The following is a 13,519-nucleotide window of genomic DNA, read 5'->3' on the forward strand; positions in this document are numbered from 1 at the left end:
ACTTCCCTCACAGGTGCTAGTACATCAGATGGTGTATGTAAGGCAACTGGAATGCTTTCATTCATTTCATAAAACATTTATTGAGCGCCTGCTGTATGATGCCAAGCCCATTTTAGTGAACAGAGAAGTGTGTGCCCTTAGCGGGAAGAAAGGAGAAGGAAATGAGTAATAAGAGCCTGGAAGACAACAGAGCAGGTGTAAAAGGGATGGAAAGTCGCTGGAGGGTGGTCAGGCCATCTCTGAGGAGGTACTGATTTTGAGAGACCTGAAGAGAGGGAGGGAGAGAGCCTGCAGCTGTAGGAAGGGCCGCAGGGGGTGTGAACCACAGGAGGGAGGGAGGCCTGGGCTCGTCACCGCCCAGCAGGGGGAGCTGCAGGCCCAGTGGCAGGAGCTGGTCCAGAGGAGCCTGGAAGCAGTTCTTGGAGTCTTCATACAGACGGGTTTTTATCCTGAGCCTGGTCGGAAGCATCAACAGTAAGGACTCAATAAATACATGCTTTCATTGCCTTTTTTCTTTCCTTTACTTAAACAATATGAAAGCATTTCCTCAACTGTACACAGAGATGTAGCCCAGGGCAAGTCACTCAGTCTTAACTTTGATTTTCGCCTGCCAAAATGCCAGGAAGATTATACCTTCTTTAATCAATATACCTATAAATTAGTACTAAATGTTGAGAAAGTGCTTTGAAATTTTGGTAAGTTATACAAATCTGGGTTTCTAGTATTACTCCAGTGATTCCTGAGCCTTCTGGGCCTTGGTCCGAGGACTTTGGTTGAGCATACCACTCTGTTCTGGCATTTCTGGGCTCGGTACTGGCCACATTGGCTGCTTTAGCAGTCAGAAATTGTGTTCTTCGCTCCTCAAACTCACACTTGGCGTGATAGGTCATTTGCCAGGTGTCTCACTGGCATTTGGGGGAAGATCACTATATGTAGGCAAGATGCACCTGTGTCAAATGCAGTGTGTGTTGACGTGGCAAATGTCAGACCAGTAGGCTTGACAGAATACCAAGGGAATAAGTATCCTATGTCATCATGATTGGAGTTGTGGCCAACCGTTTAGGACCCTTATCATCAGAAGCTTTCTGGTAATGTATACTCTGAGGTAGTCCATGCTTAGAAATGAGAGGTGAATGGTGCTGTTTAACTTTTCTGAATACAGTTAATACTAAGTATTTTTTTTCTTTCTGAAAATGTTGTATCTGTTCCTTGATTGTATCTGTTGGTGAGGTTATTCAGAAACACTGGAGTAACGTGGATTTGGGGAGAAAAAAAATCATCCAGTGAATCCTCTGCTACATTCAAACGTGAACAGTGTCTAAAAAATTCTTAAGTTTTGGGGCACCTGGGTGGCTCAGTCAGTTAAGCGTCTGCCTTCGGCTCAGGTCATGATCTCAGCGTCCTGGGATCGAGCCCCCGCATCAGGCTCCCAGCTCAGCGGAGAGCCTGCTTCTCCCTCTCCCTCTGCTGCTCCCCCTGCTTGTGCTCTCTCTCCTCTCTGTGTCATATAAATAAATTTTTTAAAAAATTCTTAAGTTTTTCCAAGAGATTCCTGGACTTAGGGTAAGAAACCTGAAACCTCTTATTATGTGTAATCATCTGAAGCACGGGAAGTTCTTCCTTCTGTCTGGCTCAGATCTACGATTTGAGCATATTTCTTCTTCATCTGTGCAAATGGAAAACAGCTGTCCCGCCTTCCCCCATAACCACCTTTCATGTTCTCAAGGATGGTTATTAAATCACTCCTAGTCTTCTTTCCTCAGAACTAAATAGTGCCTTCAGCTGGTCTTCAAAGTGCCCATTTTCCACTCCTTTAATCATCTCCTGATCTTTCCTAAGCTTTTCTCCATTCTTCTTTAAATGTGGATGCCAAACTGGAATACAGTATTCTGTGGAGAGTCTCACGGTGAACTGGGATCTGGGATTGCTACCTGTTCAGGCTGTCCGAGGTGATTGTCCTTCGTATGGTAATGCAGCCAGCTTACCAGCATCCAGAAGGATGAGCTGTAAGACAGTTTCCTTTCGGGGGGCGGGGGGGGCAGGGGCGGGTCCTAGTTGTGGCTGCAACTGTGGGTTTTGGAGCCTGAGGCCTATAGCAAACCAAACTCCAGGTCCATTCTCAGAACAACTTGCAAGGCCTACAAACTCCCGCCTCCTCCTTCTGGGCTTGGCAGCCAGTTCTGTAGTGCAGGACTCCTCTCCCAGGGGCTCGTTCCTCTTAGGCAGAACTGTCCTGCAAGAGACTTCGAGGCCAGTGTCCATGCCTGAGTCAAACGTCCGTGCTGTAAACATGAAGTCCCTTGGGGTCTCTCACTTCCTCCCTCAGACAGCTTGCTTTGGAACAGATTCAGGACAAGAGGCATTGTTTTCTGGGTCTAATCTCATTGAAATCACAGAGGGAGGAGGATCTCAAAAACGGTTTAGCAAGCACAGGAAGGTAAACAATTTAATTGCCCAGTGTCCGTTATGGAGAGTAAGAGGTGCAACGTGCGGTTGAAATTGTCTTGATCACGTGCTATCCCTGTTGTTCGGGGCTTTGATTGGGTCATTGACGTGTGACCTTTTCCTACCCTCTCCCCCTCGTTTTCCCCTAAAACGTAAGTCCCTTGGATGTAAATGGTCTTGGCATGGGGATTTTCAGAATCACACCTATCGGTTGAGGCAAGAATATAGGACTGGAGCGTTCCATTGCTTCCTTCAGCAGGCTTGTGTTCAAGTGAAGCCCAGCCTGGGCATGCAGACATTTCACGCCTTGGCCAGTTCCTGCACGAAGCAGGCATGCTGGCATCAGCCACTGGCCAACATGTGACCTTGGACAAATATAGGCAGGAGACAAGGAAGAGTTTTGACCAGAGTGATTCTGTGGCAAGACTCCATGTAGGCAAAGCCTAAATTAGCATGCCTATCTAAATCCTGCAGGGCCTGAATGAATTATATGTGTGACCGAGAGATTTGCTGATGATAAATGACATGAAATCCTTACTATATTTTCCCTTTCTCCAGATTTTGGGGCTAATTAAGCAGTGTCTCATTAAGCAGTGTCTCACAGGTCAATTGTCTTTGCACATTTGAGAGAGGAACTAAATTTTGCATTACCACCAAAATCTGTGGATCCCTGAGGCATCACGTTTGGGCCGATTGATTACTCGGGTCATTTTGAGTCAGCTACATTTCACTGTAAGATACAGAATGGAGAGCGCCAACTGTTCATGCTCGGGTGTGTGGAAGCTGAGAGAGGTGTGTTTCCATTGAGCGTGCCCACTCTTCAGTGCCAGTGAGGTGGATTATCTTGGTTCCATTCTGATTAATCACTGGGATGTTTATGTACAGTTAAAAAGCATGTGTACGATTTTTGTCCTTGTTTAACGAGCTGCTGAATTCTACTGGGGTAGATGAGACTCCATCGCAGGTGCCGCACGAGACTGCGCCCCAGCCCCACGGGGCGTTGACCCTGCACGTGAGGGGACAGTGCACCGTATAAACTCCCTCATTTTCTCTTCTAGTCTAACAGGCAACCCGCTAAGTTGAACCTTCTCACCTGCCAGGTGAAACCCAATGCGGAGGACAAGAAGTCCTTTGACCTGATATCACGTGAGTCCTCTCTCTCTCCCGGTCGGTTGCTGTGGCTTCTGACCCTGTGCATCTCCATCTCTGGGCATGGAAGCAGCAGACCTCTTCGTTTACAGTGAGCCCCACCCGCAGGGGGAAGGCAGAACAGGGTCAGATCCCACCCGCAGTAGAATCGAATCGAGATGCGTACATTAAACTAGACCAGTTCTTGACCATGAGCCCAGAGCTTTATCCCCTTGGAGAGATTTTTGTACATACATTCCTTTTTCTCTCTTAGAGCTGCTGAATCACAGTCTTTGCTGTGAAGCCCAGACAAATATTTTTTAAGAAGCCCCAGGTGATTCTGATGTGTACCTGTGGTTAAGAATCTCTGGCGCAGACTTGAGCATGCAGCTGCGCCACATAAGCATACAAGAGTTATAACCATGCCCAGAGTTTTGTCCTTGCAAAACAGGGCTCTTAAAAATCATCTTGCTTCACGAATGGAAGACACTGCATCCCATCACTCTAAGCCATGGGTCCTCGTGTGCTTTTCTCTTGTGATGAGGACACCTAATGACCCTCCCATCCCTCAATCTATAGCCTGTATCCTCATGGTCTTCGGAGAGTGGGGGAAGATGGTTTTCCTCTAGACTGACTACTGTACTTACACTGGTCCCAAGGGGGCACTTATGGACCCCGGTAGCTGAAGGGACACCTCTTTATCAACGATGAGGATGGTAATGCCAATAAAATGACTCACCTATATTCTGAAATCCTGCACGTTAACCTTCAGCATTCGTCCTTCTCTCTAGAGCCCCGTGGGGCTGTCCAACAGCTTAAGTGCATGATCTGTGTGCAGATCATAGAGTACTCTCCTGCCCCTTGCAGTCCTTCTGATGTAGTTGTGTGAATGGAAGCCCCAAAACAGTTTCAACCCAAAGGACCGAATCTGTCGTGAGACCCCTTAGATGGAGTCCAACCTGGATTATGCAGCATCTGTTAAAGTTCAGAGTCCCCATGATTTTTATAACCAAGAAATTTCCTAGGTTACTGATGAGAAAGAGGTACAAAAAGTTAGGAGTTAGGACTCCAAAAAGCTAAAACTCCTAGAAGTGAGAGCCCATAGGTTATTAATAACTGTCATTACTCATTGAGCAACTAATACGTACTAGGTGCTTTATATACATTATGGCCACTCCTCACAAAAGCCTTATCGGTTTCCTATTTCATGGAAGAGAAAACTGAGGCTCAGAGACATTCAGTGAATTACCCAAGGTCATACAGCAGTAAACCAAGGATTGGATTCAGCCAAGGCTCTTGGGCTCTACTATGCATGGCCTGTTCTTGGACAAACATTCTCTCGAGGAGATGAGGGGTGTGAGTACCTGACCTGGAGTAATCATGTAGTGTTTGGTTAGTTTGACCTGAATATGTTGAAACATTCTAGCAAATCCTGAATTTTAAGAAAGAGCCTCCCTTATGTACAGCTACCCAAACTCTCCACGTTAGGCTGTTCCCTCCTGACCTGGGGGCAGCTTGAAGGTGAACCTTGAGCATGTTCGAAGCCCTTCCTCCCTGAAGCCTGATTCAGCCAGTGAGCAGCCTGGGGCAGCATATGCCTACTTGGTGGAGCTGCCCTGTGAGCTGCTCCCTGATTCCCCTGAGCGAATCATTTCAGAAAAGTAATTTTTTAAAGGTAACACAATAAAAAGGCACATTGAAAATGAAAAAATAACATACCGAACTGCCAGCTGGTAGTCTCCAGTTGGTGGAGACATCCACTTTGATCCCATAGGCTCTACCCCCTTTCCATCTTTTTTTCAAAAGAAGTGCCAGATGTTTGGTATTTGCCTATATTTTATTGTATTTCTCTTGCACTTCAGAAAAACAATATTGACAAAGTGAATGGTGTAACTGCTAAATCAAAATGGTATAAAAATAAGATAATATTAAAAATCTTAACTTTTGCTGTGTTTTTTTTTCCAGAAACTTTCATAATTTACATTATAGCTGAAGGTGTTCTGCTTTCTAAAGTTTCCCTTGTTTTCTTCTTTGTATTTCAGATAACAGGACATATCACTTTCAGGCAGAAGATGAGCAGGATTATGTAGCGTAAGTTGTTTTTGACAGCACAATGTCTGGAACTGAAAAGGCACTCTCTCCTGTACAACATACCTTAAAATTTCCTTTTTGTTACTGAGAGCCTCTCCTGCGGGTTCCACATGCTGCTGCCTCACCTCTGGACCTTCACGTGTTGCTCCTCTCTCTGTCCGGGTGCTCAGTAAACCCTGATACCTCCTTCCAAGATTCAGCTCAAGCCTCACCATCCAGGGGCTCTGCTCCTTCCTGTTACCCCCGGGCCTCCTCACTCTCCTCGATGATCCTCTAGTTTGGTCTGAGCCCTCTAAAGACTGAGAGCTCTGGAAAGCAAGGACTGTGCCTTACTCACCTTTAATTGCATCTCCTGCCCTGAGGAGGGGCTTACCTGGTATTGAGCCCATCTGCCTGGATGCTTGGCTGTTAACTGCGAGGGGAGAGGAGAGCCTGGCCCTGAAGAACAGTATGGGCAGGTGCCTCCTGTGGTTGAGCATGGCTCAGGAGCTCAGAGTAGGGGGGAGAACTGGCTTTGGTGTCCCACACTCCTGGGTGGGATGCGCCTACCTCACCTGACCAGGCACGTGGCCTCAGGCGGCTCCCCACCCCCTTTCTTCATGTTATCCCCGGTCCTGGACCATCTGCATTGCCTCTTCCTTCCTGTAGCCTGCCAGGCAGTGTGGGACCATTACATCCTTAGCTGCTTGGGAGGGAGGATGTTTGTGTTAAAGCTGGTAGTTAAACCTTTTTGTAGCCTTCGCATTTTCAAACCCCTGTCCCGTCAGTGACGCACAGTAAGTGTTACTTTCCTTCCTTACTGATTTCTGGAGAGTCACCGAGTTCTGTCCACTCCCTTTCACCTTATACTCGCCCCTTTTCTCTCTCCCTCTTCTTTCCCCTCTCTCCTCCTCTGGAGAATTCCACTCTTTTCCCTAAAGGGTCAAAAAGAGAATAAAGAATGGGTCGAAAAGATGCACAGTTGGGAGACACAAAGAAAAAGGGTGGGGGGGTTGCTGAGAGAGAAGATAAGAGAGGTGAAGGAAAGGGAGAAAAGTCTTTGACCCATTCATTCATCTGAAGGTTTAGTGAACACCGATTCCAAGCTGAGAACTGTGCAAAGCACGGAGAATACAAGGCTAAGTTAGAGGGAGCCCCTGCTCTGAAGAAACTTGGTCTGTGCTGGAGGAGAAGGCAGCAGGCAGAGTGCAGGGACAGAGAGAGCACGCAGTGTGCTGTGGGAACCCACAGGGGCACACACCCTCTGGGCTGGTTCTCGGGAGTGGTGCTCAGAGATGACTTCCAAGAGGAAAGGAAGCAGCCCGAGCCGGCTCAGGGAGGTGCAGGAAGGTTATAAATACTCTGCACTCTGGGTGCCTGGAAGCAGCAGGGAGGAATAAAAGGGAGGCAACTGATGGCTAGATGTTACTGATCTGGGGCTGGCCACCTGGAGAGTGGCTGGAGAAGAAAGAAGAACAGGAGAGGTCAGGAGGACTGGCCTTCCACCCTCAGACTCAGAGAGGTAGTACTTAGTGAGATCATACGATGCTTAATGCATGTCAGCAGAGGCTGTTATTTCTAGTTTGAAAACGAGGACGCTGAGAGGCAGTGTGCCCATGGTCATAGTCCCGGGAGCCCCAGGGTCTTACAGTCAAGTTAGGGAAGGACATCCTTCAGAGTACAGTGGGTCTCATTGCCCTCAGTATTGGTGCTCGCTGTGAGCCAGCAGGGGCTCACTTACCATCTCTCCAATCATGTCAGTCACAAGGTTGGCTTATTTATGCCCATTTTGCAGATGATTAAACAAACTAAGTGAGGTTAAGGGACTTGTTTTGACCTCAACACGAAATCGTAGATATGTGATTGAAACATTGGCCCTCATGCCCACTCGGTTGTGCTATTTCCAATTCATCACGCTGATGCCATAAAATATTCAGCTGTGTGATGAGAGTCCATGGGTTGCAGGACAGGAACTCGGAGGGGACGGTTGAAGAGTCCAGACCATTATGTTTGCCTTGACTTGGTTCATATCACTTGGTTTACTTTTAGGAACTTCAGGCCCTCCTTTAAGACACGGGAACAACAGTAGGTGCTTGATTAAGGCCCCTTTTGGAAGGTCACCCTGAAAGGTCATGTGAGCAGATGAGCATCCCTGGTGGTGATGGGGCTTACTGGGTCCTGCTAGAGAGGGTGCAGCAGGCAGTCACGTGTGTGTGGTGCTCCAGACACGTGTCCTGTAAGAATTTCCTGGACTCAGGGCGCCTGGGTGGCTCAGTCAGCGTCTGCCTTCAGCTCAGGTCATGATCCTGGGGTCCTGGGATCAAGCCCCGCATCAGGCTCCCTGCTCAGCGGGGAGTCTGCTTCTCACTCTGTCCCTCCCCCTACTTGTGTTCTCTGTCTCTCTCTGCCTCTCTCGCTCTCTGTTAAATAAATAAATCTTTTATTTAAAAAAACAAATTTCCTGGGCAGAATTCCAAAGTCACTTTGGAATATTGCTTCCCCTTCTCATATTTCACTCTTTCCTCCTTTTTTTTCTTTCCCCTCCCCTAAACCCCTACGTGGGAGAACAGGTAAGAGATCTTTGTGAGGCAGGGAATGCATTAGCTTCTTCTTTGTTCATATCTCAAACCCAAGCCGTTAGTATTGTATTTACTCTGACTTACAGAGAACTCAGTCCCAGTTTGGTCAAAGAGGTATAGGCTTCCTGCCCGTGGGACTTAACACCCTGTAGTAGAATGCTTGCTTGGCCCATCCAGCAGCTGCGACACATCTGTACTTGGCCTTCTCTGGGGCTGGTGTTGGAGACAGGGGGCTTCGTTTTGAGTGATGTTGGAAGGAATGCATTCTGCAGAGGAAGCACGGGTGCACGCGCACGCCCACACACACCACCCCTACCCCAGAGGAGGCTTCAGTTCCTCATTTACTTCCAAGCTACATAGAGACAGTTTTACAGCATCACTGAGTTTTTTTCTCATGTGAAGGTGCCCGGTGGAATTAAATGTAGAAGACATTCTAACAAAGGGCAGCTGTGTGTTTTGTCACTAAGAAGGAGATTACAGACTTTGCTTGCAGGACTTTGGGACTGAAGATAAAATGTATAAAGTTCCTAGTATAGTGCCAAGGTTGTTAATCCTGTAAACTCAAAGCAACTTTAGAGCCTTAAAATACAACGGTGCATTATTTTCTTATACTGCTTGGTATGCCTGTTACTTTAAAATAACTTAAAAGTTTATTTTTTAGTTGTCAGAAGTAGTTGCTTTGGTTCTTGACCCTTTGAAGTGTAGCCAATCCATTGCGCCAAATCTGAATTATCCCTCCAGAAAGTTAATTGTCCTTAAAATATGTATTTTCTAATTATCAGTACCAACTCCTTTATTTCTTGATTTGTCCTGATCTCTTGAGTGAGGAGGTAGATGTGGCATAATGAAGGGATCCCAGAAAGGGACGGGGCGGGGTTGGTGTCAGCAGCATGTTTCCGTCCAGTGTGACACTCATCCTGCTGGAGTCATAAACCTCTCTAGGCTTGTGCTGCCTCATCTGTAAGGACTTCAGCCCCAATTCAGAGGCTTGCTGGAGGATTACATCCCCAAAATTATAAGGAGGGGGGGCGCCTTGGTGGCACAGTCGATTAAGCATCCAGCTCTTGATTTTAGCTCAGGTTGTGGTCTCAGGATTGTGAGATTGAGCCCCTCGTCGGGCTCCGTGCTGGGCGTGGAGCCAGCTTGGAATTCTCTCTGCCCCACCCCACACTGCTCATGCACTCGCTCTAAAAAAAAAAAAAAACTGTAAGTCCTTGGCATGCAGTAGATCGTGCTATGTTGGATAGCCAGAATATCGTAATGCTTAAGGAAAACAAAGCAGAGACTCTGCAGACAAAGTGAAAACTCCAGTAACACAATGCCACTGATTAAATACACTATTGAGCCCAGTGTTTTGAATTATTTTTAAGAAACCAATTTCTGGTTTTTAACATGAGACTAAATGATAGAAAAAATATTCTCTAATTTAGAAGGTATTGAATCTCTCTCACACACACACACACACCCCTGCCCCATTCCTAGGTTTTGAGGTGTTGAGTTTTGGGCAGCAGAGGGGAACCGCTGAGCTGGGCAAATGTATTTGTTACAACACACGGAAGCTTTGCACCTCCTGCAGTCACAGGTGTGCCTTGCAGTCCACAGACTCCATGTAATTTGGATTTCGTTTGGTTTGTAATTCTCATTGCTATGACTCTGACTTACTCTAAACCTTAGCCCTAGCCCTTTGTGTCATATGTCATCCTACAAGACACCCAAAAAACTGAGACTCTCTTCTAAACCTCTGTGCTCTCTCTTGGGGGCAGTTATTAGCTGTCTGAACAGTAGATGAGAACAAATTATGGTTTGGAAATGTTTTTCATTTTCTTCTTTAAAAAAATTAACCGGGGTACCTGGGTCAGTCAGTGAAGCGTCTGCCTTCAGCTCAGATCATGATCCCAGGGTTCTGGGATGGAGCCCCTGTTGGGCCCTGCTCCACGGGGAGCCTGCTTCTCCCTCTGCCTGCCGCTCTGCCCTACTTGTGCTCCCTCTTCTCTCTGTCAAATAAGTAAATAAAATCTTTTTTTTAATTAGGTTTTTTTTCTCGTTCATGAAAGTAATACAAGCCCATTATATGTTTGGGAAATTATAGAAAGGCAGAGTCAAGCAATCCATCTATCCATTCGTACAGGAAATTACTCAGAAAAAGCTAGTGTTAACATTTTGGTGAACTTCCTTCTAGCCTTTTTTTCCCCAAACAGAAGTACCTAAAACCCTATGTATCCTTAAATTTGGGATTATATCACATAAACAGTTTTTTCTTGTTTATTTCACAAAACATATTGTGAGCATTTTCTTGGTGTCATCCAAAACTTAGTTGAAAACTTTGTCAGCTATACTTCAATCCTAAAAGATCGATCTAGAAAAATTAGTTGAAAATTTAAATTTAATACCTGATTAACTGTTCCACTCTGTGGTTATTTCGTGCTTTAATAATGAACCCTTGTTGTTGTGTATTTAGGTGGTTTTATGCCTAGACCGGTAGCAGACAGTTGTTTTGTTCGGTTCATTCTGTGATCATGCTGCATATGCGATTTCATAGTCTGTACTTTTTATTTCATATTAACATCAGCATGTTTCTGTTACTATACCTCTGCCATAAGCATAAATTATCACGGCTGCTCATGAAATAGCCCTTCGTTTTCACTTCCAGGCCCCCCCACGCCCCAGTGGACTTCCAGAGAACAGATGCCTTGTGCTAAACTATTTCTTGCCTTCTGTCCATTTGTCACCAGTTCTTTCTCATCCTTGCATTGGGTTGGTCCTGCACCAAGTCCTCTTCATTCTGACATTTGCTTTCTTCTGTCCAAATGGACAGGAACGCACCTGGTCACACCTGCAGGCCCTCTCGTCTGTTCCTCTCCCCTCTCTCGTTTTCTCCAACATGTTGCTTGGCATTCTTTTAACTTTCTCTTTCCTTTGAATTTAATTTCTTTCATTTTTTTCCTCACTTTATTGCTGGGGTGGGGGGGGTGTCTCTTTTGGAAGTTCTTGACGAAAATAGATTTTTTGCAGTGGCAAGAGAAATCAATGGCCTTGTCCTTACGTCTCCTTCCTCTTGTTTTCGACAACAGGTGGATATCAGTATTGACAAATAGCAAAGAAGAGGCCCTCACTATGGCCTTCCGTGGAGAGCAGAGCACAGGAGAGAACAGTCTGGAAGACCTGACAAAAGCCATCATTGAGGACGTCCAGCGGCTCCCTGGGAATGACGTCTGCTGCGACTGTGGCTCGTCAGGTATTTGCCCCCAAACTTGATCTGGCTTCTTAAACAGCCTTTCTCCTCCCATAGAATAAACATGAGCTAGTTATTTAAATCTTTTTCTCCTTATGGACACAGACACACACCCACCACAAACTTCCATCTTGAACGGTCCCACTTCTGGGCTGCTTTAACACATGCTATTTGTTCAGCCTGGAAAACTCCCACCTGCTCTCCTCAAATGCCCCAAATGGCCACCTGCCCACATGCTACCAGTTAAATGAGCACTGTGGACATACAGAGAGAGCCCTGGACGCAGAGTCCCTCACCCTGGTTTTGAATCACCAGCCTGCCACTCACAGCCTGGATGACCTCATGCCAAGTGCCCTTACTAGTCTCATCTTCAGGGATAATAAACCTCTGTTGTTATGAGGACTTAGTGAAATGCTATATCTGAAATCATCCCAACGTGTTATACATTACTTTCCTTCCTTTCTGCTCAGTGAACTACCCCCCAACCTCTATGTCACATGGGTGTCACCTTCCTCCAAACTTCTGTTTTCAAAAAGCATTTGTATTAAGTAGGTATTGACAGTAGGTAATGTGCATTCGGTGCTTACGTTTTAATAAGGACTCTGGTAGTTGTTTTAGCTTCTGTTCTCTTATTGAATCCTCGCAGATGCTCTGTGAGCAAGATACTAATATGCTCGCCATTTTGCAGATGAGAAAACTAGGGGACTCTGAGAAGTTAAGTGACCTTCCAAGGTCACACATCTAGTAGGGATCAGAACGTGGATGCAAACCTGTGGTTGTTAAGCATCATGATACACTTTCTAATTGTTTTCCTTGTGAAAATGGACTTCTCCATGCACCATGCCTTGAGCACCTCAGAGACATGTCTCCCAGTTTCTGCTGTGTTCCTGTCCCTGTGGGATAAGTGACTCACACACTCACATAGTGAGGATGTGGCAGAGGGGTCGGAAGTCCTCAGGTACCGACCACTCCAAAAGAAGCTTGCCACAGGGAATGAATCCTGAGGGTTTTGGTAACATGGGAATACTCAATTCCCTCTGTTGTGGAGCCCTCGGGGGTTGTAGAAATAGCTTAGGTCTGTGAAAGAAGCCTTTGACGTTCAGTATTTACAGCTGTCTTATTACCAGGAGGTGCTTATGGAGAAGCCGTGACCAGGATGGTGGGTCAATGCAGGTTGTAACTGGGAGGTTCATGACAGCTCATGAACCGTGTCCCCTGAGCCACACGTCAGTCACTGCCAAGGATGACACGTCTCCCAAGGATGTTTCATGGGGCCTTCCAGGAAAAGTCCTTCTCACATTTTCACAAGAATGAAGCACTTAATTTTGTTTTCAATTCAGTATTGAAAGAAAACATTTTTAAATTTCTTTTAGTACCTATATCGCCCTCTGAGAAGCTGGTAAGCTTCGTATGAGCCCCTAGGCTAAACCACAAGCTTCCATGTCTTCCATTTAAATCGTTCCCTTTTAATTCTTAACAAGTTTTACTACTCTTGTTTTAGCTTCCTTTGTAGTTGGCACACGAAAATTAGGTTGTGTTTCATTGTCTTCAAAATGTTCTCTCCACACAGAACCCACCTGGCTTTCAACCAACTTGGGTATTTTGACGTGTATAGAATGTTCCGGCATCCATAGGGAAATGGGGGTTCATATTTCTCGCATTCAGTCTTTGGAACTAGACAAATTAGGAACTTCTGAACTCTTGGTAAGTAGTGACCTGTACTCAGAAATGTATATTGTCATAAATATATGTAATATGTGGCTTTGGAGTGTCCTGTTTCTGCTGAGTACAAAGAATTGCAGTTCCTGAATTTTGTGAATTTGGATATTTAAAATGGATATTTAAAATGTAAATTTTGTGGTATGTAATGTTGACTGTCTCTATTTCCTTTCTAAAGAACTGGTGAATCATACATTTCTATAATTAGTTCACCTAAACTGGCTCTTTTCTTCTGGGATGGGCTTTTTCAAAGCTGCCTTTTCCTTTCAGGGTTAGTTTTTATATGATTCACTCACTACAGTAAAGGGAATTAGGTGTTAAACTCACATGATCACTTTACTTAATG

General features: G+C 45.7%; 1 protein-coding gene across 2 annotated transcripts in view; it reads left to right on the top strand.

The window, feature by feature from the left end:
- The window catches only part of ASAP1 (ArfGAP with SH3 domain, ankyrin repeat and PH domain 1), a 339,019-nt gene that overhangs the window by 279,971 nt on the left and 45,529 nt on the right, over positions 1–13,519 (top strand). For both annotated transcript variants that reach the window (XM_028105646.2, XM_028105644.2), the window contains exons 14-17: positions 3,504–3,591; positions 5,616–5,664; positions 11,294–11,457; positions 13,025–13,158. In XM_028105646.2, the coding sequence (XP_027961447.1) occupies positions 3,504–3,591; positions 5,616–5,664; positions 11,294–11,457; positions 13,025–13,158 (435 nt within the window). The remainder of the gene's footprint in view (positions 1–3,503; positions 3,592–5,615; positions 5,665–11,293; positions 11,458–13,024; positions 13,159–13,519) is intronic.

The sequence above is a fragment of the Eumetopias jubatus genome, unplaced genomic scaffold (genome assembly GCF_037043125.1).
Source record: "Eumetopias jubatus isolate StellerSeaLion01/CBP00866 unplaced genomic scaffold, mEumJub1_p1.0 scaffold_4, whole genome shotgun sequence".
Lineage (NCBI taxonomy): Eukaryota > Metazoa > Chordata > Mammalia > Carnivora > Otariidae > Eumetopias > Eumetopias jubatus.